This window comes from Cylas formicarius, unplaced genomic scaffold, assembly GCF_029955315.1.
Source record: "Cylas formicarius isolate icCylForm1 unplaced genomic scaffold, icCylForm1.1 PGA_scaffold_6__28_contigs__length_40554024, whole genome shotgun sequence".
NCBI classification, from domain to species: domain Eukaryota; kingdom Metazoa; phylum Arthropoda; class Insecta; order Coleoptera; family Brentidae; genus Cylas; species Cylas formicarius.
In genome coordinates this window covers 33,512,832-33,536,314 of record NW_026844347.1, presented here as the reverse complement: position 1 = coordinate 33,536,314, position 23,483 = coordinate 33,512,832, and the positions used below count along the sequence as shown (strand labels likewise).

Here is a 23,483-nt window from a genome sequence, read left to right as displayed (position 1 = left end):
ACAAACAGGGACCAACATGTTGCCAAATTTTCAAAGTAAAAATATCATATTTCAGGAAACGCAAGAAAGAATTTATAGGCTATTTTGAACAACGTGCTTATTGCACCGATATATAAAAGATTTTCAAGGATACGATAAATTTCACAACTACAAAGGCATTGTAGACAACATGTTAGAGAAATTTTGGGAAATGGGTAGTATAAAACTACAAGCTTTACACACATATCTGGACTATTTTCCCGACAATCTTGATACCGTGAGTGAGGCGCAAGGTGAGAGGTTCCACAAACATATAAAAGAAATGGAACGGAGATATCAAGGTCGATGGAACATTGCAATAGTGCCAGATTACTGCTGGCCATTAAATATACAAGAAAATCAATTAGACTAAGTTTTTCGGTCAAGAGCGAGGGATCTTCCAAAAATAAACGCTCTTAACTATTGTTTGAGACTTTGTTAAATGATTTTGATTTTTTAATTCAGTTTTTTTCTTGTACTAATGAAAATAATGTTTAAATCGTAATCATAATGTTTATATTCATTAATTAATTCTTTTAATGTTGATAAAAACCTTACGCGATAGAAGAAAATTTTTCAAGATTCAAATTTAGGAGTTCTAAATTATACATAATCAATTGTCAGATCGAAACTTTCAAAAGTTTAAAATTTTGAGTAACCTTTAGTTTTAAATATATCTGCTTTTTTGGGTTAGCATGGATATTGTGGATTATCAATCCATAAGATATATTTCTATAGATATTACTTATTTACCCACATTATTTACATAAAACCAATCAAAACATAATAAGTACAATATCATCACATGTATCTCAAAATAGGTGGCACCTAAATGCAGGAATCATTTGTATGCGCCCTATGTTATATTGATATTGATTTGTTAAAGTACAATAGTGCGTAAATAATACTCCCAACATCTAAATCTATTTCACTCTTCCAATGTTATGCCATAAAAAGGATTTACAAGCTTGAATATATTTTCTAGAATAAGTAATATTTTTAATGTCTTTTGGTAAAATATTATTTACTTTGGGACCAACATATGTATCAAATTTTACATTTGTGTTGTTGTAATTGGTTGGTACATGAATATTTCTGTTTGTTCTGCCACATGTCAAGGAGATTCCGCAAAGTCTTCATCTTATGAAGATATTCACAAACAGTAATTATGTATATAGACCTAATATTTAAAATTTATTGCGAAAACAACATGTGAGTTTAAAAATAATTTTGAGAATACATTTCTGTATGATGTTGAGCTTATATAAGCAGTTGTTGTACAAGCCTCTCCAAACAAGAATCCCATGATTCGACAAACGCTTTATAGACAATCACAACAAGTCTTTTGTTTAAAAATTCTCTTAGAAGTTAAAATTTGTGTATGAGTTTACGAATTTTATTCGTTAAATAATCAATATGTGGTCCCCATTTGAGATGCTTATCTATCATATTTTATGCAAGGAACTTGCTCCACATTATAATCATCCCAAGTAACAAATTCATATTCTGTCCTACTCCTACTTGCTGCTGTTAGAGAAAAAGCTATGTATATTCAACGTTAATTAATAGGTGTAGAGCCAATTTTGGACGAGTTTTAATCCACTTATTGTTTGTCTTCTAATTGTATTCCAGTTATCACCACTAAAAACAAGAACAGTGTCATCATGTATGTAATGAAAAATATAGGATATAAGATCGCACCTTGCGGGACACCAATTTTTATTTTGAGACTATTCCTCTGATACCATAATGATCAAATTCGTTAATAAGCTTTGCGTGGTTAACCGTATCAAATGCTTTTTGCCAGATCCAAAAAAAAGGCTTTCTACCTAAATTTAAGTTTTTAACAATAGTAGATACCAGAGTGAACATGGCAACACCAGTATTCCGCCCTTCAAGAAAACCATATTGATTGGAAAAAATTATCAATCGGTCCTTGAAACTCTTTTCAAAAATTTTAGCGAAATTACTAATCAAACTGATAGGTCCATAATTTTCAAATCTGTAGGAACAACGCCTGTTTTAAAAAATAAATTAATTATGTTTAATAATGAGTTAATTATTTCTTCATGAGCAGTCTTTTTCACCAGAACGGTTATCCCGTCATGGCCTGATGAAGCGTTATTTTTTAGCGGTGAAATATGTTTCGTAACTCTTTGTCTGGAGTTGGTATAATATTTTCCATTTTTACTCCAATGTTTATCACCATTATCATTATTATTATTGTTTTCTCATATGTTGCCTCCAAAATTATTTCATATATTTTTTTCATGTTTTTTTTTAGGGACTAGGAAATAGGAAACAATTTTTGTTCAAAGTTTTATTTCGATGATTCTAGGGTAGCTAAATTTAGTAAAAACTAATTGAAACTAAAATAAAAAATCAATAAATACAAAGATAAATAATAAAATATAAATAGATAAATTAGCAGCCCCAATTAAAATGGATCGTAGTGACATACTGTATTCTAATATCGTTGTTCAAAGAGGAAAACACACTTAGAAGCTTATTTCCTAAATTTTAATCAAAGAGGAGTGTTTCTTTGGACGCAGAAATAAAATACACCATTTCCAAACATTTACGATCCATTTCAAGTGAAGGCTTTTCCGAGGGTATTTCAATATTTGTTCATAGATCTACGACAAAGTCGTATTAATACAGCATACAATGAAAAACTTAACAGATTCCTAATGTGCTAGCTTTATTTACCACTACAATGCCCGCTTGCTTCTGTTGCTTGTGATTTTTATTCTTTTTCCCCACAGTGACTTGGAAAATTACTTTACAGTTATTTTATTTTTTATATGTGTGCGAGAAGGAGCTTAGACAACAAGGACCAATATATTGCAGGATTTTCTTAAACTACAATTTGGCTGATATTTATATTTTATTAAAATTTAAATAAAAATTTAAATAAAAATTAACAAACGTTCCTACTTAATAAATGGGTTCGGTCGAAGTGACTTATTTTTAAATATTTAATTTGAGAGAAGGGTAATAACGATGAGAAAATTTTCTATCAAGACTTGAACTGAAAATAAAACCTTAGCTAATGTCCATATAAGAGCTACCAAATCTGAAGACCACCACGACTGCAAGTCTCATCTTGAAAGCAGCCCATTTTTACCCATGAACCGAAAAATCAAACGCTATAGCTTGAAACACGGAAAGTGCTTTCGCGATGCTTGTAAAAAACAAATAAAACCAGCGCTGCATCTGAGTTACCATTTTAAATCAGTCACTTAGTTTTCTAGCTTGTACGAGTTTGTTGATTTCATTAAAAGTAGTGAGCAAAGCGGGACTAGGTTGATTCTCGTTCAAAGACGGACACCCGCCGTGAGCCAGACATTGCTCGCCATCTTGTCCATCTTTGGCTGCCTTCATGTACCTAAAGAACCTCAATATGTCCGGGTTGTCGGAAGAGGGTTTGCGCAGCTCGTTTAACTCCCTGTAACAGAAAATCTCGATCACGAAACAAAACAAATCAAGGCACTTTGCACCACGACACAGCAAAAGAAAAATGTCTCGCCTCTCATCCTTTCTCCCCGTCCTGACTTGAAATTACGTGTCAACCTGTTTTACGGGGTGCAGTATTCCGAGACACAAGCTCGCAGCAGGAGAAACTCTTGGAAACGAAGATATTACCGAACTTGACTTTTTATAATAAGATCGCTAGCAAGTTGCGAAATAAACAAATTTGGAACGGTTACTGTAACGCACTATCAAATTAAACTTGTTAATATTGTTATAGTTCGATTTACATGAAATTAAAAAAAGGTAACAAGAAGAAGTATCTGGTTTATCACTAATAAAGTCTTTATGAACGACCAAAAAATGAATAGTGGGATTCAAAATTTAAAGAAAATCCTTGAAATAAAAAACAATGCTTAAATTTTAAGACTTGAACTTGATGACCTTGGAAAAATCAACGCAAATTACTTTCCTCAAAACTACGTAGTTATTCTCTCCTAATAAAAAATTGAAATATTCTTTTGTAGAAAGCACGACAAGAACTGAGAAAAAAATATAAAATATAATAACAATTCTCCTGATTCCTTAGTAACGAAGTAGTAGTAGTAACTTTGTTGTTTTGGTTGCAGACAATCAGAAAGTATAAATAGTTGATTAGAACTTAAGGGGTTGTCAATTTAAAGTATTTTGATGGTAGAGAATAGTTGTTTGGTTATGGCAATGCTAACTTAACAACAATCTTAAGTTACTATTGGAAATATTCATACAACATACAATAGAAAGTATAAATAGTTGTTTGGTTATGACAATGGTAACTAACAACTATCTTAAGTTAGAATATCAGGTTACGGATTTGTTATAGGAAAGCAGACAACCATCTTAAGTCAACATTGCCGCAACTAAGCAACTATTCATACTTCCTGATTTTTTACAGCTAGAAAATTCATCAAATTACAACATTACTGTTCTAGGAAAATAGAAAGTATAAATAGTTGCTTGATTATGACGACGGTAACTAACAACCATTATAAGTTACCACAACCACACAACTATTCATACGTTTCTTCGACTAAAACACGTCAAATAAAAAAATTATATTGCTTAATAGCCGAGAATTTCTCTACAGGTTATAAATTTGATGAATTATTATTTGTTTATTGAATTGATTTGAATTTATTGAATTGCTATTAATTATGAATAGTTTAATTCGATGGTAACTAAACAACTCTTGATTTTTTTTGTAGAGGAGCATAGCTCCACAGGTTGTTAATTTGATGCGTTAGTGTTGCCTGAAATATGAATAGTTTGACTATGGCAACGGTAACTTAAGGTGAATGCTTATTTCTACGCCAGAGGTAAGGATTTCAAGCTTTTAAGATTTATTTTGAAATTGATATTTTATATTTAAAAATCGATAATTGTTTTAAGAAACTTTTAAAATCAGACCACAATTGTATCGTCTTCATGTTGTTTTTTTATAACCGTTTCAGTGAATTAAGTTTTGATTGAAACTTTACAAAATTTAGAATTTATGGTTTAAAGGTATAACTTTTTTTGCTTCAACTAACCTACTGAGTTGGGCAGAGACCAAGTTACTATACGGGGCGTATTTGGCTGGATTGGCGTACATCATGCACACTAGTCTCTCCCTACAACGTTCGGTGTCGGCCCGTTTATCGCTAGGCAGTCCGAGTTGTTGGAAAATCGCATCCAACCGAGAGAGCAGAGGACTGTAAAATGGATCGTAACTCGTGAGCAGTAACGACGACGAGGGGATTTTGTGGAACACCTTGTAGTCGGTTTTCTTATTTGGACGTCTCAAATAGTAATTGTCGTTGATTGAGGGTGCGGTGTAGATCCGGTTGTGTGCGAAATCGAACCTGTGAAAAAAAATCAAAAAGCTTACTTTCATTTCGATGTGAGAAACTTGAGGAAAAATTTAATTGACAAAACATTATCACAGGCCATAAGTATTTTTTGTCCCAAAAATTCAAATTCAAATTACTACAAGCAATATTATTTTTTTTTTTATAAATAGATGAATGCACAAACTGGCAACTTTTTAAAGGTTCGTAATACAACGTAATTTTGGAAAAGAATCATTTAAAATTCTTATAAACTTGTACAACACGTTTTACAAATTGAAGTCCATTGTAATAAATCTTTATGGCCTCTGTGAAAGTCAAAAAGAATTAAATTTTAAATAAAAACATACTTATTAAGGTAATTATTGATATCTAAAATGAAATAAACATAGCATAGAATAGAATAGAATAATTCATTGACCACGTTTTGTTGATACAATTATGGCAAGTCATAAATACAATATGTCGAAAAATATGTATATAAAAAACAAGACAATGAATAAATTATGTAAAGATTTATAGTTACAGGGGATTATAAAAATATTTGAGGCAAGTTTATTACACAAGATTAATATGAGGGGCCCAATTTAAACTATCGTCAAGTGTTACTCCAAACAGCCTTAAATTCTTGCCCTCCAGTAGATTATTATTAGTCGAGAAAACAAGACGTTGTGTCTTATCTGTGGTTAATTTAAGGTTATTGCTGGTGAACCACAGTTCCGGCATCCGCTCAATATTATCAACATCAACATAAATTCATTGGAGTCTTTGCCATAAGTCACAAACGATGTATCCTCCGCATAAAGTGTACATTTATTACGGAACAGAAAATTATACAAGTCGTTGATGTAAATTGTGAACAGTAGCGGACCCAAGACGGAGCACTGATGCACGCCACTGCTCACAACTCTCATCTCCGATATGTTACTGTTAAAGACGACACAGTGTCTTCTGTCTGAGGGTGACCACGGAGACCATGTCTGCAAAGCTTCTCCAGTAGCAGGTCATGAGAGACGCAGTCGAAAGCCTTAGTGAGGCACATAGCGTGAGTGCAGCTTGCTCCTCCTTTTCCAGGCCCTCCACCACGTCTCCCACAACCCTGCGAACCACCTGCACAGTTGACCAGCTGGTCTTAAAGCCCAATTGGGAATCACAAATGCATTTTGTTTTTTGAAAAAATCTTGATAATTGATTTTTTAAGTGTCTCGAAGACCTTACCAAATATGGGAACTATTGATATACCTTCCGCGACCTTAAATTGGGCGGAAAAACTTATCAATAATCTGGTTGATAGTCCCCTTCAGAATAATACTATTAATGTCGTAATAGTCATAAGAACCAGATTTTTTCAATGCAATTACACATAATAAAATATTTAATCATTATATTTTACCTTAAAAATCTGTAACATACTGTCCAGTAGTTTTATTGCCGTGTGGTGGTTATTTGGCTAATTGCCGTCAAGAGCAAAGACGATATATTTTGACATCGCACTTTTCTATAAAATAATGCTGTTGACTTTTTAAATTTATTTTCAGATTTTGGGAAAAAGGTGTCATTAAATTTCCCAACCATTGTTATAAATATAGGTTGAATAACGCTTTTTTAACATTGTAGTATACCGAGTAACAATGAAACTACTGTCCATGACGGCATTTAAAAATGCCTTGATATAAAAATTTGCAATTTGGTTGCAGTTTCAAAGAAAAAAAGTTTGTTAGTTTAAATTTTTTGGACTCTTAACAATTGCAAAAAATTTTTTCAAAAGTACTTTTTGTCAAAAATCAACTATTTTTGAAATAAAGCCATTCAAAAATACGCAAAAATTCCAAAAAAAAAAATTATTTTATAACAAAACAAAATATATACCGAGTAACAACAAAACTACTGTCCATGACGGCATTTAAAAATGCCTTGATATAAAAATTTGCAATTTGGTTGCAGTTTCAAAGAAAATAACTTTGTTAGTTTAAATGGAACATCGTGCATGTTTTTAATTTTTTGGACACTTAACAATTCCAAACAATTTTTTAAAAAGTAGTCTATGTCAAAAATCAACTGTTTTTGAAATAAAGCCTTTCAAAAATATGCAAAAATTCAAAAATTTTTTTATTTCATAACAAAACAAAGTAGGCCAGAACAAAAAATATTACGGTAACTTACTCCTGGTGGCATAGTTTTGAACGCCTTTATTAAAAAAAAAAAAACTATTTAGAAGTGAAGTATGACAAAAGTCAAAACGTGTTTAGAAAGTTGAGGGAGAGAGTTGAGTTACAGGATGTTCCATTTAAAAGAACAAAGTTCACATTATTCAACCCTCTCCACTTACCAAATTGCATATTTTTATCTAGAGCCATTTTAAAATGCCGTTGTAGGCAGGAGATTCGTTGCCAGTCGGTATAGGAGAAAGAGAAATATTAATATAAAATTCATCATATTCAAGTGCCATTATCGTCCCTAGTATGTAAATATATTTCTCATAGAAGCTCTACCAGTGCCTATATGTAATTTTATTTCACACGTTGAATGGAGGGTTAAATGAAACGGCAACTATATTAAACAATATTAACAAAATATGTAAGTACTAATACAATAAATGATGATAATGTTTTATATAAAGAAATGTATCCGAGAATTTTGGTTTTAGGCAGGAAATAAATAGAAAAAAATTTAATATTTTCGATAATTTTTTGGTTGAATCAAAATTAGCAATAGGAAAAGGTGCAAACCAACAGCACGTGAGGTTGAAACAACTTGTGGATGTATGATTTCGTTAAATCCTATGGTGAATTGCCCATATGTCCTCAAACACGTCTAAATATTTCTCTTGGGTGGAAAATATAGTGGCTCCGAATAACATTCGCGACGATGATAAAACAAATAATAGTTAATCGTGTTTACCGTTTCCTTTCTTAAGTTTACTTTATTAACATAATACAGAAGCCGTGGTTTGTGGATCGGAAACAATAGAGGACGTTCTAACTCACACGAATTGACTTTAAATTTTTCAAAAATATCTCGATTTACGATCTCTATGGGAAAATAAACAGGCTTTTGGTTCGTAAAAGTTTTCGCACAAGTTTATAACGTCTAACGAGAACTGTCGGTTTCCTTTTTACGAGTTTAATTTTATTTTCTACCGAATGTAACCTCGGTGTATCACATAAAACTCATAAATCATATTGATTAGGTCTTTATAAAGCTTCGACATTTTGCGGTACTCAGCTCAATAATAATAATAAATGTTGCTTATAACTTATAAATTGGAAAAAATATTAATACGTAACCTAATTAAAAAGGAAGGGTGGCAAATATAATGTGTCTAGAAGAAGTCAGTTTCAAAACAGCAAATGGATTTTACGTGTAAAAATTTTGTTGCTCTTTGGAATGGATGTTATTGTGGAATCGGTAGAAATAAGATATGCTTCAATAGTTTTAAAAATTGTTTAGCTGCTACTGTTACGAAATTTCCCCAGATAGTAACTGATCAAATGCGGAAACCACTGTTTTAGTAATTTAGGCATTTACTGGTTAACATTTCCTCGGCCAATTCTGTTTTTATTTTATCTCATCCGAACAAACTCCCTTAATGAAATAGCTTGTCGAAATGGTAAAGATATAATAAGACGATAACATTACTCGATTATCGTTAGTCCCGTTCTTTACAGTCTTCTGTTTTTTGATTTGTGTAATAATATTTTCACAGGAATCGTCGAGGCTGAACAGTCTCTTAGTTTAGGTGTTTCAAAATCCCTGCAAATATGTTAAAAAAATTTTTAATATTTTTTGCTTTGGGCTTTGTCATGAAAATTGTCAAAACGTTATTTTTATGACCATTTATTTTTGAACCCCTTGACTCACAATAAACTTGATTCTAAAAAATTAACACTAAAGAAAATGATAAGAATCTGCTTTACTGCAGCCATGTAGCCTACAAAGTAGGCATTTTCAAACTCTTTTTATATTGGAAACTAAGCATTTCCGGTCCTACATAAATATGATTTTTTTCTTTCTTTCTTTGGGAGACGAATCTCCACCCGAGAGATGGAGCAATGTTTTTTGAAACACCTTGTATTTAAAAGTCATTGTTGGAACAAAAATTGTAACTTGAAACTTTACCAAAATGAAACGATATAAAGAAAGAAGGGACTGTTTTAAGTTGATATCTACTAATTCAATATAGATTTCGGCCCAGTGAATTGTCAGAAATCCAATTTTTTCTGGAATTTGATAGAAGTCAAGAAGAAAAACCTTCCAGTTGTCCCAAAAACAGGGGTGTTAACTTAAAGTCTGCAGGTCTGAAATAGAAATCGAAATCGAACAGGAGAGGCAACCACTTGGCAAGAACGGGTAACTATTTGGAACAGGAACTGAGATTTTGAGCTGATATCTGCCATTTTAATACAGTTTTAGTTACAATATGCTTCGGAAAAGCAGACTTTGACTTTAGTCTATTTGAAATTAAAAAAAAACAATCAACCAAGAGGGGTTTTAATTTCTTATGTACAGGTTCAAAAGATATTTCGGTACAATAAGTGGCAGAAAAGCTGCTTTTTAATGGAAACTGCTAGGTATTTTATAGCATTCATTGACGGATCTGCCAGAAACACAGAAATTAAAACTTGTTACTTTCTTGGCTTGTATCCAAAGTTGTCTTGGTTGGAACTTGGTTGGTACTCTTGGTTATTTTATTTTCTAAAATAAAAAAGCTTCGTTGCCAAATATATCCGTGTAGCCTAATTACGTTGACCAATACCGCTCATCTCTCACACTATCAAAATTTACCGCTTTCAGCCAAGTAGAAGAATACCTGCTATTAGTAGCGATGGTGCTGCTATCGACGCTGTTCAATTTTAAACTGTCCCCATCTCCGTGAATATCATTGACCGCATCGTTACTATACGGGTCGCCCTCGTTGAAGTCGAAATCCTCCACCTCCTGGTGTTGCTTGTTAAAACCTGTATTAAAATCCTTTAAGCTTTACCAACTCGGTCAGAGCTTTCGGAACTTACCGGCAGACGCAGATGATAATCCCGAGAAAGTTGACAATCCTTTTCCGACCAGTTTGCCGACGCTGCCCAAAATCGTAGGCAGGAACATCGCTATGAGGACGGACTTAATCAACTGGGCACCGAGAAACACTGGAAGTAGAAGCTTTTTTAGAAAAAAAGCCAAGAATCCCATACCGAAGCCGACCAGAAATGAGCTTTTCCCCGACGTGTCTAGAGGTAAAAGAAACGACTTTCAGTTTCATCTGGACACGCGTAATTTCAGTGCTTGAGACGTTTTTATGTGCAAATCATAAACGTTAAAATGATTGGTAAATCCTTTTTATAGTGTAATGATGCAGTGCCGTGCGTCAATTTTCGCCTATTTAATTCAACGAAGCAAATTTACCGAATCCGGCGTGATTAAGTCATTTGTAGATCCGCTTAATATGCATTACTTCCGGAAGTATGGATATAGTCGGTTCGATTCCCTTTTAATATGGATTTTTTATTAAGCCCGAATAATTTCCCTACTTTCGTATTTCTTTATCTGCAGTCTAGGAGCGATTATTTTAAAAAATAAATATGTCCGAGTGAAAATAAAGAGATGATTAGAAATTGCAGATTCCAAATCACTGAGTTACTAAAAAAGATTTCATAAGTTAGTTTTATTGATCACCACCAGACAGCATACAGAATGCGCGATATTTCATAAAAAGAGAAAAAAAAAGTCACGGTTAAAGAACTACGTGCAATTTTTAACAAATAATATATGTGACAAATAAAAAAAACTTTGCAAGCCAGATATGTACAGAACTGAAGAGACGAAAACCTTGTAAATTTCAATTGTTAAATAATCCTTAATTTCATTTAAAAAATTAAAAATTCTTGTTAGTTTCGACCTAGAATCTCTATTCCTGAAACCCAAACTTTTTCATCTAAAACCTACGTACACACTTCAATACCTTAATGCATTGTCACATCATAATCCGATCCAAAAATCATCGTCTATCAACTCCCTTGCATCTGCTCTTCTCTCTAATAATTTTCACATTAGAGATATAAGCATCACAAAATACTACAACCTTTCCGAAAGAAACACCATAATTGCCACTGTTGTCCTTCCTTACATTCAAAATATCACTGACAATATATCAAAAATTCTCAAGAAATGCAACGCCAAAATCAGATTCACCACGTGTCCAACAATATATCAACATCTTCGATCCGCCAAGGGCAAAATTCGGTTTGAGAAACGAGTTCACAGCATTCCGTGTATATGCGACAAAGAAAACGTTGGATAAACCGGACGGAGGATATCAACTAGTGCCAAAGAACATGAAAGAGCTTTAAGACTACAAAAATTAACTAATCAGCAGTCTCCCAACAGAATCACAAAATCGATCATAAAATTTTATTGAATGAAACTAAAATTTTTGCATGTAATCAATTCCTTTATCAACGAAATATACCAGAATATATAAAAATATATAAGCAACTAAACAATCTTTCGCCAATATGGGAGCCGGTTTCAGTTACACTCTAAAGAAGCCAACAAGATGATTGGCGAAACGTCAGCAAGCTCGATTCATCAACAACCGACCCAGGCGGAATCCAGAAGATTTTAGTATTAAATAATCCTAAACAGACATACTAAAACCAGAAAAATGTAAAAAGAATATCAGCCCCTTACATTTAAAAATGCCGATGTTAAATTTCAAGAAAATCTTCCGGAAGATTATTTTTTATTATTAATTATATATTTTGAAAATTATGCATTTGTTGCAGTGTCATGTCTGGAATTCTTCATTAACCTATTTTCTTAAAGCCCATTAGAGTTGCATTTTCTCTTTATTTCTCTCCCTTATATATCACATTATTATATATATTTTTAATAACAACTTATGGCTTCTAACACATCATTTAAAATTCCTTCTTACCCCGAGTATGTTTTTAAAAATTTGAAGGCTCGCCATTTATAAATGTTTTGATAGAATCGAGATAAAAATTTAAAAACATTTCAACAATTTTGTTTACAAATGAAACATTAACAACAAACTAGTTTATTCTTCTTAAGACTGTGGCATTGTAACAAAACATTAACTTGAAAAGTAAAGCAAAATATGTTCAATTTTTGAACAAAATAAGGAATAATTATAAACAAGTGAATTTTGGGAGTTCAAGAATTTATCGTATTTCTTCCAAAAGATTAATTCCTAATGATGTGAGTAACCTCTTGGAGTTCGTACGGCCTCTGCACACCGACGGAGCATAGATTCTGATGTTACGCCAATCTTCACGAGAATGCTCTGAAGCTGCTCTTATTTTTGGGGAAGTTAGCGATTCCTAATCGTCCATTTAAGATAATCCAAGATGTGTTCAATATGACTAAGATCTGAGGAGTTTGCTGGCCACTGCAAAACCTAGACATTTTGCTCTTCGTTTACTACTCTCATTACCATGTTGGCATATGTAAGATTGTATAACGTCCTCCAGATAACAACGAGCACTCACATAACTCCACTAAATACAAGTTGGTGCGCCCTACCCTGTCACCTCCAAAATGAGCATTTTCTCCAACATTTTGATCGCGATATCCTTCACCTCTTCGTCCCCAAGCTCGCATGCGTGCACCATTGTGGCTAAGTCTAAATCTGGACTCCTCAGTATCCCCACTGATCAATATTCCCATTTAATTGATTGCGGTAAAAATTTAATTGGACTCTTCGGTGTGCTCCGGTTAACTCTGATCTCACAGGTCTAACTCTAAAAGTAATCAAATTACGATCTTCACGTGCTGTTGTCTCTCTTTCTCTTTTAGAATAAGGGTTTTTTGTAACTATGCCAAACTCTCGATATCTACTCATAACCTTGGATATTATTTTAAAAATGTTCGAGCATTATACTCCTGATTGGAAAAACTTTCTGTTATTCCATTTGATTTAAATGTCTTCTTTGACCAAGGAGACTTCCCAATGCACCGATATTCATGATAATTCGCCTATTAAACAACAATCGAATTGTTTCGCAAGCGTCAAATATCAAATTATTTTTTTATGTTTTAAATTGCAACAGGATGACTCAAAAAGTGGCAAAAATATGTAAAAGTGGTCCTTAGTTTTGACATTTACTTACTTACTCAAACAATTCCAAAGTTTGTACAAATAGCAATTTATAATCAATTTGTTAATTTAGTAATAAATAATTTCATAAAACTTGGGCACAGTACAGTTCAGTAGGTAATAACTAAATGTTTTGACAGAAGATCAGCATAAATTATTTTAAGTTTATAAAAAATACGTACTTAAAGTCTACCAGAACCATTGCAAATTGTTTGGATGAAAGAAGTCTTCTTCCTAATTGAATGGAAGTTTTCTGACATCAGAAAATTGTCCAAGGTAACCTTTTCACTAACGTCATCCCTAAGCTGTTTATAATTAGTTTCTCTACCTTTCTTGGTCACAGTCGCTTTCCCGTGAAAAATTGTGGCATTCCATTCAAACGGGGGAATCATTTTAAAAATAGCTTATTATATATAGACAACGTATTGTGTTGCAAATTTCCGGTGGGTTAAAGTACGTTTTTATTTATTTATTTATTTATTCATTTACAAACCTAAAGACTAACCAGACGAGGCTGCGAAATTAAAGCACAGCGCATATTAAACATAAGATTCCACATAGTCGGGAATACAAAAGAAAATTAACTAGACATTTCCTAAGCTAATAGACAGCAATTGTGTAGGGTGGGCCGTTTATCTTGGAAAACTATGTAATCTCAGAAACTAGAGGGGATGGAGCCAAAAGTTAAATACGAAGTTAATTGGAGTATTACAAACCTTATTAAAAAAAAAATCGGGTGCGCAAGGGTCTACAAAAAAGACCATTTTTCAAAAACCGTTTACAGACCGGCAAAAATCTTGAACCAAAAGACGCAGAGAAGACGACTCCATAGCCTTCTATTCTTGTCAATTTTCCAAAAATATACAGGGTGCGTTGCAAATTCCAAAAAACTAAAAAACGGGTCCCCCTAATATTTAGTGTTTTAGATGTCAGTTTCTTTTGCTTGGCGATATAGCCCATATACACAGCTTAAACTTTTCTATTTACGGTTTTTAAGTATTGTACAGGGTGTTCGTGATATTCCGTGCAATTTTAAAAAACATGATAAGTACTCCAAATTTGCAGCTACCGACTTCAGACTTGGGAGAGAAGTTGAAGTCTGGACCCGCATTTAGACTTTTTAAATTGGGAGCAATAAAATAACGCCAAGTATTTTATTTTATATTTTTTCTGGTGTGGTTATTTTGGCATCCAGAAAAACAGCTTTTCCTCCAAAGCCATTCATCTGATCGGAAAAATTTTACGTCCGTAATACGTAAGAGACCCGGCGCAATAACTTTTGTTTCACGCATTTTTTCGATTATATACAAGGTGTTTTAGTTATAGACAAAAATCTAAAAGACCCTCAAAATTGTTCTTTTAGGGAGTAAATTATTAACCATAAATCCAAATTCGTACAAACAATAGCTAATCCGTTCAAACATTGTTGTAGTCCGTATCAAGGGCTACACTTTTTGTATTGACGGTTTTCGTCTATCACATACGCTGTTCGAGATATTTGAAACAATCCAAATGAAAATCGCTGATTCTCGCCCTCAATCTAGACGCGATGACGTCATTTAATATTACCACATATTGCATGGTTTGGAAAAATTCGGATACCAGGAAACTAAGGAGATCCGGAGCTATATCCTATATCGAACATTGTTGGAATTATATGCAGGGTATCGCGTTTGTGGGCAAAAAATTCTAATAGATCCTAGAAATTTCCGCTTTGTGGGTGAATTATTGGCGATACATGAAAAACTTTTAAAGATGTGATAATTTCTGTGTGTCGAGAGAGAGTTTAAGGTTTCGTCTATAATACAGGGGTTGCAAGATATTTGAAAAAATATCATTTTAAATTGCAATTACCCGTACAAATTTTAATATTTACAGAAGTGTGCCGTAACTTTGAAGTTCGACGAGATGTGAAGGACACTTTATACAGGGTGTATTCACAATCAAATTACATCGCTTTTGCGAAAGTTCCATAGTGGTCCGCAGGAGCACGATAAAAAAACATTGCGTCCTTCTAGGACAAGAATCCGCGAAGCACCCTCTTTTGAAAATAAAAATCTGATTCGGGCTATTTGCTACGAACTTGCCCCGCTCACTGACGATTTTTCGAAAGCAATCTTGTTTTAGAAGGTAACAATTTTGGGTTCTTTCTATTATTTATATATTACCAAAATATTTTGGTATCTTTTTTTTATGTTATTTTCAGTTTTTAGTAAATTATCCTTATAGTTGTTTTCTTTAGTAGTTTTAAAATCTTTTCGTAATAGCGAGACTAGATAATAGTCACTGATGTTTTTAGATTTTTTCCTAACTTTCTCTTTGTCATGCAGCAACTTTTTGGTGCGATGAGTTAAGCAAATGGGAAACGCAGTTGGTATGTGCACCTGGATAATTTCCTAGATGCTATGGTAAAATTGTAGTTAGCAATTTTTTGGTTTATTAATTTATAGTTAGCCACATAAAATTGTTTCTTAATATAACTGTTGCAATGAAGTTTCTTGTACACTTTAAATTTGATAGTTATCAAGTGTAGGATGGTGGAACACCAGCAAGTTCGATTCAACGACAACTGAATCCAGAAATTAAGTATATATGACCGTAGCCTGTGGAAGTTTCTTTGAAAAATTACGTATAAAGTGACTTACCGGTCACATTAGCAATGGTACTGGACGTAAGAAATCTGGCAGTCTGCTCGAAATTCAATGAAAGTGCGTGTGTATGGACGTACTGGTCGATCTTCCTTTCCACGTAACTTTCGAAATCTTCGACACTCCTACCAGTCTCGCAATTATTATCAACGGTACCGTTTCTAGTTGAATTCGCTACGTCTGCGTTGTCTATTCTTTCCACCACCACACCCGGTATGACACTGAAACCCTCGTCTTTTAAAACCCGGTCCACGTAATTTTTTAACTCCTTGTCCAGCACACTCTCGTCTCTCACTTCGCTGTCGCATAGCGTCACCGTCTTCACGCATAGCGATATTAAAATAAGTTTAACCAGCAGCAATTCGCTTGAGTGACGTTTGCATTGTTTGAGCATCTTCGGTGTTGTCGAACGGTCATGTCCTCAAATTCTGAAACAGAAAGCAAAATCTCATCACGGAAAAAAAAGACACCTCGAGGCGAGACTCTAAAATGGTTGATGATGAAATCGATTCTTTTAGAAAGTATTCGTAATAAACTCAAGATCGCAGTAACGGTAGGTCCTATGGGTCCGAAATGATCAGCGTCGAAAAAAAAGTTCTCCGTTCTATGATTTGACGTCGACTACTTTCGAACTTTGCTCCTTTTAAAACATCCGTGAGTTGCATAAAACTTGTAAAAATGGCTGTGATCAATTTCTGCTCATTTTTGAACATGGCAATGAAACACGATGAGTATCCGAAATTTCCAGTTATCGACTTTATATTTTGCAATAAAATAGCGTTAGGTTCGGTAAAGGAACCTATCGAAATTGGGGGGCTGGGGGGTCGGGAGTATTTTTAAATATTTAAAAACCGCATTTGCATGTATCTAAGAAAAAAATCATTTATCGAAAAGGGTATACAAGATCGAAAAAAATCGTGTATCAATAGATCCGCAAGACGCAATGCTGTGAACTTTTATCCCTGACAATTTTTAAAAATGTACAAGGTGTGGCCAGTATTCGCACAAAACTGAAAATGGGGTTCCTCTTTTAATGAAAATTTGCCATAACTAGAAGACTGTGATTGAGAAGTTAATTTGTTTTACAGGTGCCCTAAATTTGCAGCTACCGACTTCAGATGTAGCAGACCCATATTTAAACCATTAAAGTTAGGCGCGATCAAATACCGCAAAGCATTTTTTTTTTAATTTTTGAAATTTTTTCCGGCGTTATTTTGGTTTTCAGAGAAGAATTATTTTCACCAAAACTATTATTCCGATAAGCAAAATTCTTTACCCAGCAGACGCGGAAAATCTAGTACCGTACTTTTTATTTCAAGCATTTTTTCGATTATGTACAGTGTTTTTCAATTATGGACAATGTCATTAAACAACGGAAAATGTTTACCTATTCCTTGATTTAAAAATAAAGGGTGCAAAAGTCAATTACTCAAAATTTGAAAGCAAACCACCATAACGAAAAAAAAACAAACTCGAAATTAAAATCGATTTACCCTCATTCTCATGTGACACTTGATACCGGACTGTAAGTACCGAATGTATGGTATTATGAATTATTTTAAAAATTGTACAGAAAGTACAAACATTGCGAATTTGTGTCAAATCGAACTTGATCAAAATATATTGGAAACTGCTTATCATAATAGTTTACAGGAGCTCCTAGAATGCCTCAAATTAAGTAACTACCTGTAAATGTACAGCAAATAAAACAACCATTAACGGGTATAAAAATGTAATATATTACATGCTTATTATGTTTGATTTATGTATAAAATGATTAAGAAACATTGGAAAATATTGATCACAATCAAATAATGACCACCGTCAAGAGTCAGATAATATCCTTTATCACTTATTTGTATTCCTCAGAATAAATACGTTGTTTCATAAAAAATGATTTTATTATCTCTTTAAAATTTTGAAATGGCCAATTTGTGACCCGATTTGTTATTATTATTTTTAGTTCAAGAGATTTTTTTAGGCCTTTAGTTTATTTAAAATTGCTAGTTCGAATCAAATTTGAGGGGGAAATGGGATAGCCAGGAAATTTTCAGAGTTATAAATTTTTCAAATTGTGTGATAGGTGGCAGCGGCATAACACTAAGTGTCTGAAACCGAGGTTGACAATGATTTATATATCTCGCATTGGATAAATTTTTATGGAGTTTGTTGAGTTTCCACACAATATTACAGCATATGCTAAAATTGAATGTAATATAGCCTAGTAGCTCGAGAATGGGTAATCTTTTCTAAGAGAGAGCATCTAGGAGGACTCCCAATTACTTCTCAGATTTTCCTTTCGAAACATATTTATTGAAAACATTAACGGCTGAGTTTTATTCTCGTTTAATTTTATGCGATTGGCAGGAATCCACTGACGGCTGACTGACTTCCTTTTGCGAACTGTGTTTCGATATTTGGACCCAAAATGGGGCACTGCGGAGCTCCGTACATTATCATTCGGATATTATACCCAGTGCAAAGGGTTCCAAACAGTAAAAATCTAGTTTTGCTAGTAAAACTGAATGACTGACACAGGCACCGGCTTTGAAAGGGACATAGAGCGTTAGAGTGCTAAGCTTCCCTCGTTCAAAGCACTCAACCATGGCAGTCATTATATGCAATAGTCTTTGAGTGGTAGAATGCAATTTTCTAAACTCAAACTGATTGGATTTATCAAATCATTATGGTCAAAATAATGAGACAATTGAAAATGCTTAATTTTTTTCAAAACTCTCGATAATTATTAGGATCAAACAATTCACCTTTTTTGTTGATTGGCACAATTTTAGATACTTCAAAAACATCTGGATATACTTGAATTATTCGAGGATATTATAACCTCCAGGACATTAAGTAAAAAAAAAAAAACGGAAAAATTTGAATGAATATTTACGCTAAATCATGTTATGCATGAACTCTGATGGACTAGAAGGAGTTTAAGCCAATATTTTGTTCACCGGGAGATAAAGATTTTGTAAAATTATATATACCGATTCTGCACCTCTCTGCCAAGAATCTTTACCCTTATTTTTGGATAACTGTATTTACCTGTTTTTGTGGATTTCTTATTTCTTTTAATACCCTTTTTTGCTTTTCATAGATTAAAAAGTCATCGGGATTCTATTTAATTTTTGATAATTTTAGTATTGACATTCTGATATACATTTAGAATTTTAATTAAACAAAAATTACGCTTGCTTCAATAGAAAGAAAAAGTGTCTAGAATATACTTCTCTTACTGATTGACTCCAGCTTGTTGTAGTTTCACTGACTGACTGGAATGTGTTGTCCATGTAATATTATTGAAATTGTTTGTATGACAAAGTAATACGAAATGAATGTCTACCGAGAAAATTAAGCTTATTTATTTTGTTTGAAGCAATATTTCAAATATTCTTATAATAGCAATACGAAAATTTAAAAAAATAGAATTCAAACTGCGATCAGCGATCAGTCAGGATTAGCACACAGATCTCTTGGAATCGCAAATAATTATATGTTATAAGGTCAGTTTTTCAAAAAATGACAGCAAACGCTCGTATTCAATAAAAACCAATTCAAAAATAAACTCGATACACTTCGTCGTCTAAAAGGCGATACTGCGCCGAAGTACGGAAATTAGTAGCAACCGCGGTACATAATGGAGTAGAAAATGACCAAGAAAATTAAGTTTGCAGCCCCACTGCCAGCGGTTTAATAGGTTGAACGATGGTAAATGACAGTCGGTGTGCTTCCGTGTCGATTCACAATGCCGATAAGAATTCAGCGGACGTAATGGTAAACGTTGTAAATAGGAAAACGGACAGGCAAAAGGGCGCAGTCAAATTTTGTAGAGTAAGCGTCATGTGATTCCGGCGTCACGTGTGCTCATTAGAACTCATTACTTTGTTATGCCTTTTTGAGGGTAATCAAAGCGCGGTTTTCAATCTCGGAGACCTTTTCCTGGGTAACACGCGTCCTTGTAATAAGAAATTGATATTGCTGTGCGCAAACAACTTCGCTAAATTGTCTTATAATTAAGTCGATTTGGTGGGCGGAATTAATTAATTTTCCGAAGGGTCACCATTTCAATTTTCGCGTTAAAGACATTTTCCGGGTTTTTCATTTAATTTTTTGCCGTTTTTTATTTGGCTCGTTATTTGCACGTTGCTTCGATGCGCGTTCTTTTGTTTTCTCATTGTTTTTTATTTGTAACGAAATGTAACTAATTCTCAAAGTAACAAAAAAAAAATATTGTAAATAGACGAATCTATCGAGGCTTTGATGGTTATTGTTTTCACTTTTATTTTGTTCTTTTATTTTATATTGCTGTTAAATAATTATATTACATGAATCATTGGTTTACACTGACCGAAATCTAAATTTGTAAATACAACTTTTAATAGCCTTTTGATTTATTTTTAATTTTATCTAGTATTCTCTTTTCTTTATAGCTGCATTATGTTGATTGTTTTCTCATGGAACGGCAAAACGATATTCGATGCGATTGTTTTGCCTATTTTTGTATTTGTACAAAAAGCAGAGAGAACCAAATCGTATCAGATACTGACGAAAAAAAACGATCTATGTTTTCACGTGAGTATAAAAAGGTATAAATTTTAAATTATATTTCAACTAAATCATGTAGAAATATTTATTGAGTTAACAATGTGTGCTTGCCCACAAATAACAGACAGATTGGAAATTTATTTGGAAAAACATATTTTTAGCGCCATTCGCCAGTAGTTTATCAGAAAATTGTATTTTTATATGAAAAAATATGTGCCATGTTCAATTTGCTCCAATATCGTTTATCTGTGAATTGTCCGCTTTGTTTAATAGCACAAAAAATGGTCTCAAAACGACTGTCTTGATACAATTATCAAATCGTAACCAATAATACAAGAAAATATTTTGATTCTATTTTAAAATACTGAATGAAGAGCTTATTAAGCTAATTCGACTTAGCAAAGAGACCACTTACAAATTCAATTTATTTTGAACAATATACATTCTATAACTTGGTGTGTCTCGGATTTTATGTCCCTAATAGGATCACAGCATTAAAATCGGCACTAAAATCAGTCAAGCGGCAATAGGCAGAGAGACTGTAGAAATAAGTTGTTTTGTACAGCCACCTCAATATTACGTGAAATTAGAGAAATGTAAAAACTATGTAAATAGACACAGAAAATATTAACAAAAACGCACACCTTAAATGAAAACAATACTTCCTATTCCTAAGATTTAAATTGGCAATATACCCAATAAGCAATTGAAAACGTAGTAGTCATTATTAATGATGCGATGGAACCAGAACACCATTTAGGCATCAAAATCTCTTTCGTTTAGGATTTTAAGACACTATATTATATATTAGTGTTAATTGAGCAAAATTAACTATGCTTAACTGATAACTGGTCACAAAAAGGCAACGCTTTCCACCTTAATGTCCGCCGTACTTCGAATCATAAAATTATTTCCATCTCAAAATGCGTTAACGACATCAGCAGTCATTTTAATTAAACAGCGCACTCCCAAATTTGATTAACGGTGTCGCTGGCCCTTGATATATTGTAACCAAGGCAACAACCTAATGGCCTCTGACGGTGGGTGTAATTGATTAACTTCTCTTCCTTTATTGCAGTATGACGTTAAATTTCTTAGGGCGTTAATGGCTTCTTCGCCGGACGTTATAAAATCAAAATGAAAAAACCAAAAACGTAAATCACTGCTGCCAAATCGTAAAATTCACAAGCCCACTCTGACAAGCAAAATTCAAAATTACTCATAAAAACACTCATAAAAGGGAAAAAGTTAAAAAGATGAATCATTTCACCAAAAGAAAAGAGCTTGTTCATTTCTAATTAGGTGCTCCTAGGAGGTGATTTTTTTCTTAAGGCACAACAATTACAGGCGAGGGAATTAAATCGTGTAAATTAATGGAAGTAGGGTGGTTGCTATTTGTGAGTTACCAACGAGACCCTAACAGATTCCGCCGACTCGGCGGCTCAGCTTTTTATATGTTTTACCTTATATTGCAATGGCGTTTTTACAGTCAGTCAGAGTCGCGCCACGACGAGTAAAACATTAAAGTAATTCAATGTAATGTCAAAAATAAAAGTTATCTCTGAAAAGACGGTGTTTGGAATTAGATAAGTTAACTAGTGGAATTGCAGTGGTAATATTGCGTAATATATCTTAATATTATATTTAATGACATTTTGGAGGCATTATTTTTTGCGTAATTAGTCCAACACACTTCTGATTCCGAAGATACATATTTTTTAAATTTTAATCACTTGGGGTCTGAAGAAACGCTGTACTCTAAGATGAGGAACGATATATTGAAAAAGTCTATCAAAAATTTACATTGGAAAATCGCTTCCTTCAAGTTAGCAGTCTGATATGTTTCACTGAAAAAAAGTAACATGGCGCCACTTGCAAGAATTGACTCTATTAAATATACAAACAAAAACTGCAAAGTTCTGAAATATTCTTGATGAGAACCTTAAAATGTATTACCTATATACTTACTAGTCAAAAATCTATATCTATATCCTTTTTTCTAAGAATTTGGTTTAATTTGTATTTGTATTGTATTATATTCTGTCCTACTCTTGGTCCTGCTTATAAATCTATATCTACAAATGCGCTTATACTATATTATTAAAATTGAAAAGTGTTAATAAAATACAATATTTATAGCAAATAAAAATTTTCAATATTAGAACGAGTAAGATGTTTTGGTTGGTTGATATTTTTCGCCCGGTCTCTATAATGTATCCTTTGCCGCGTATGCATGGAATCCTGTAAACTCCTGGCATCTCAAATGGAATTTTGTCTTTGACGAACCGATGAGGTTGAGAGATTTTTGGACAAGTGGTAAGTCTGGTTTTGACGTTATACTTCTTTAGAACTTTTGATATGTGGTCAGTGATGTTTTGAATGCTAGGAAGGACCACAGTGGCAAGTGTAGGATTTGTTTCGGTCTCATTGCTATTGGAAGGTTGTGGTGAAGTATATTTTTTGATGGAACGCTTAATATCATGAATGTGGAAATTATTAGAGAGAAGAGCAGAGGTAAGGTGTTTTAATTCTGGATTCAATGACTCGGGCTGAGATAGTTTTACGGCTCTATATCCCTCTTTCTCTCTCAAGCTCTGAAAAAGCCATTAGGAGAATTGGCGAAACGTTAGCTAGTTCGAGTCAACAAAAACCGACGCTGGAGGAATCCAGAAGTTTTATAATATATTATAGTAGCCTGTGGAAGTTTCTTTGAAAAATGTTAATTTGCTGTCAAATTTGTATTTGTATATATCTTTTATCATGTTTTAATTGGTCTATATATATTATATTCTTTTATTTCGAATGTGTTCGGACTTTAAT

General features: G+C 33.2%; 1 protein-coding gene across 1 annotated transcript; it reads right to left on the bottom strand.

The window, feature by feature from the left end:
- Positions 1-2,366: 2,366 nt before the first annotated feature.
- LOC132703198 (uncharacterized) lies at positions 2,367-16,506 on the bottom strand. The gene is made up of 5 exons (XM_060672324.1): positions 16,110-16,506; positions 10,367-10,495; positions 10,165-10,312; positions 5,058-5,369; positions 2,367-3,466 (listed from the first exon to the last, which is right to left on the bottom strand). The coding sequence occupies exons 1-5, from the start codon at positions 16,504-16,506 to the stop codon at positions 3,253-3,255; spliced, it is 1,200 nt and encodes a 399-aa protein (XP_060528307.1). The 3' UTR covers positions 2,367-3,252.
- Positions 16,507-23,483: the final 6,977 nt, after the last annotated feature.

Excerpts from the sequence above, each read along its gene's own strand:
- LOC132703198 (XM_060672324.1), bottom strand. The coding sequence starts at position 16,506 with ATGCTCAAACAATGCAAACGTCACTCAAGCGAATTGCTGCTGGTTAAA. Across the intron at positions 10,496-16,109 it reads TACCATTGCTAATGTGACCG|TGTTTCTCGGTGCCCAGTTG; the intron begins GTAAGTCACTTT and ends TTCTACTTCCAG. Across the intron at positions 3,467-5,057 it reads GTCTCTGCCCAACTCAGTAG|GGAGTTAAACGAGCTGCGCA; the intron begins GTTAGTTGAAGC and ends TTTCTGTTACAG.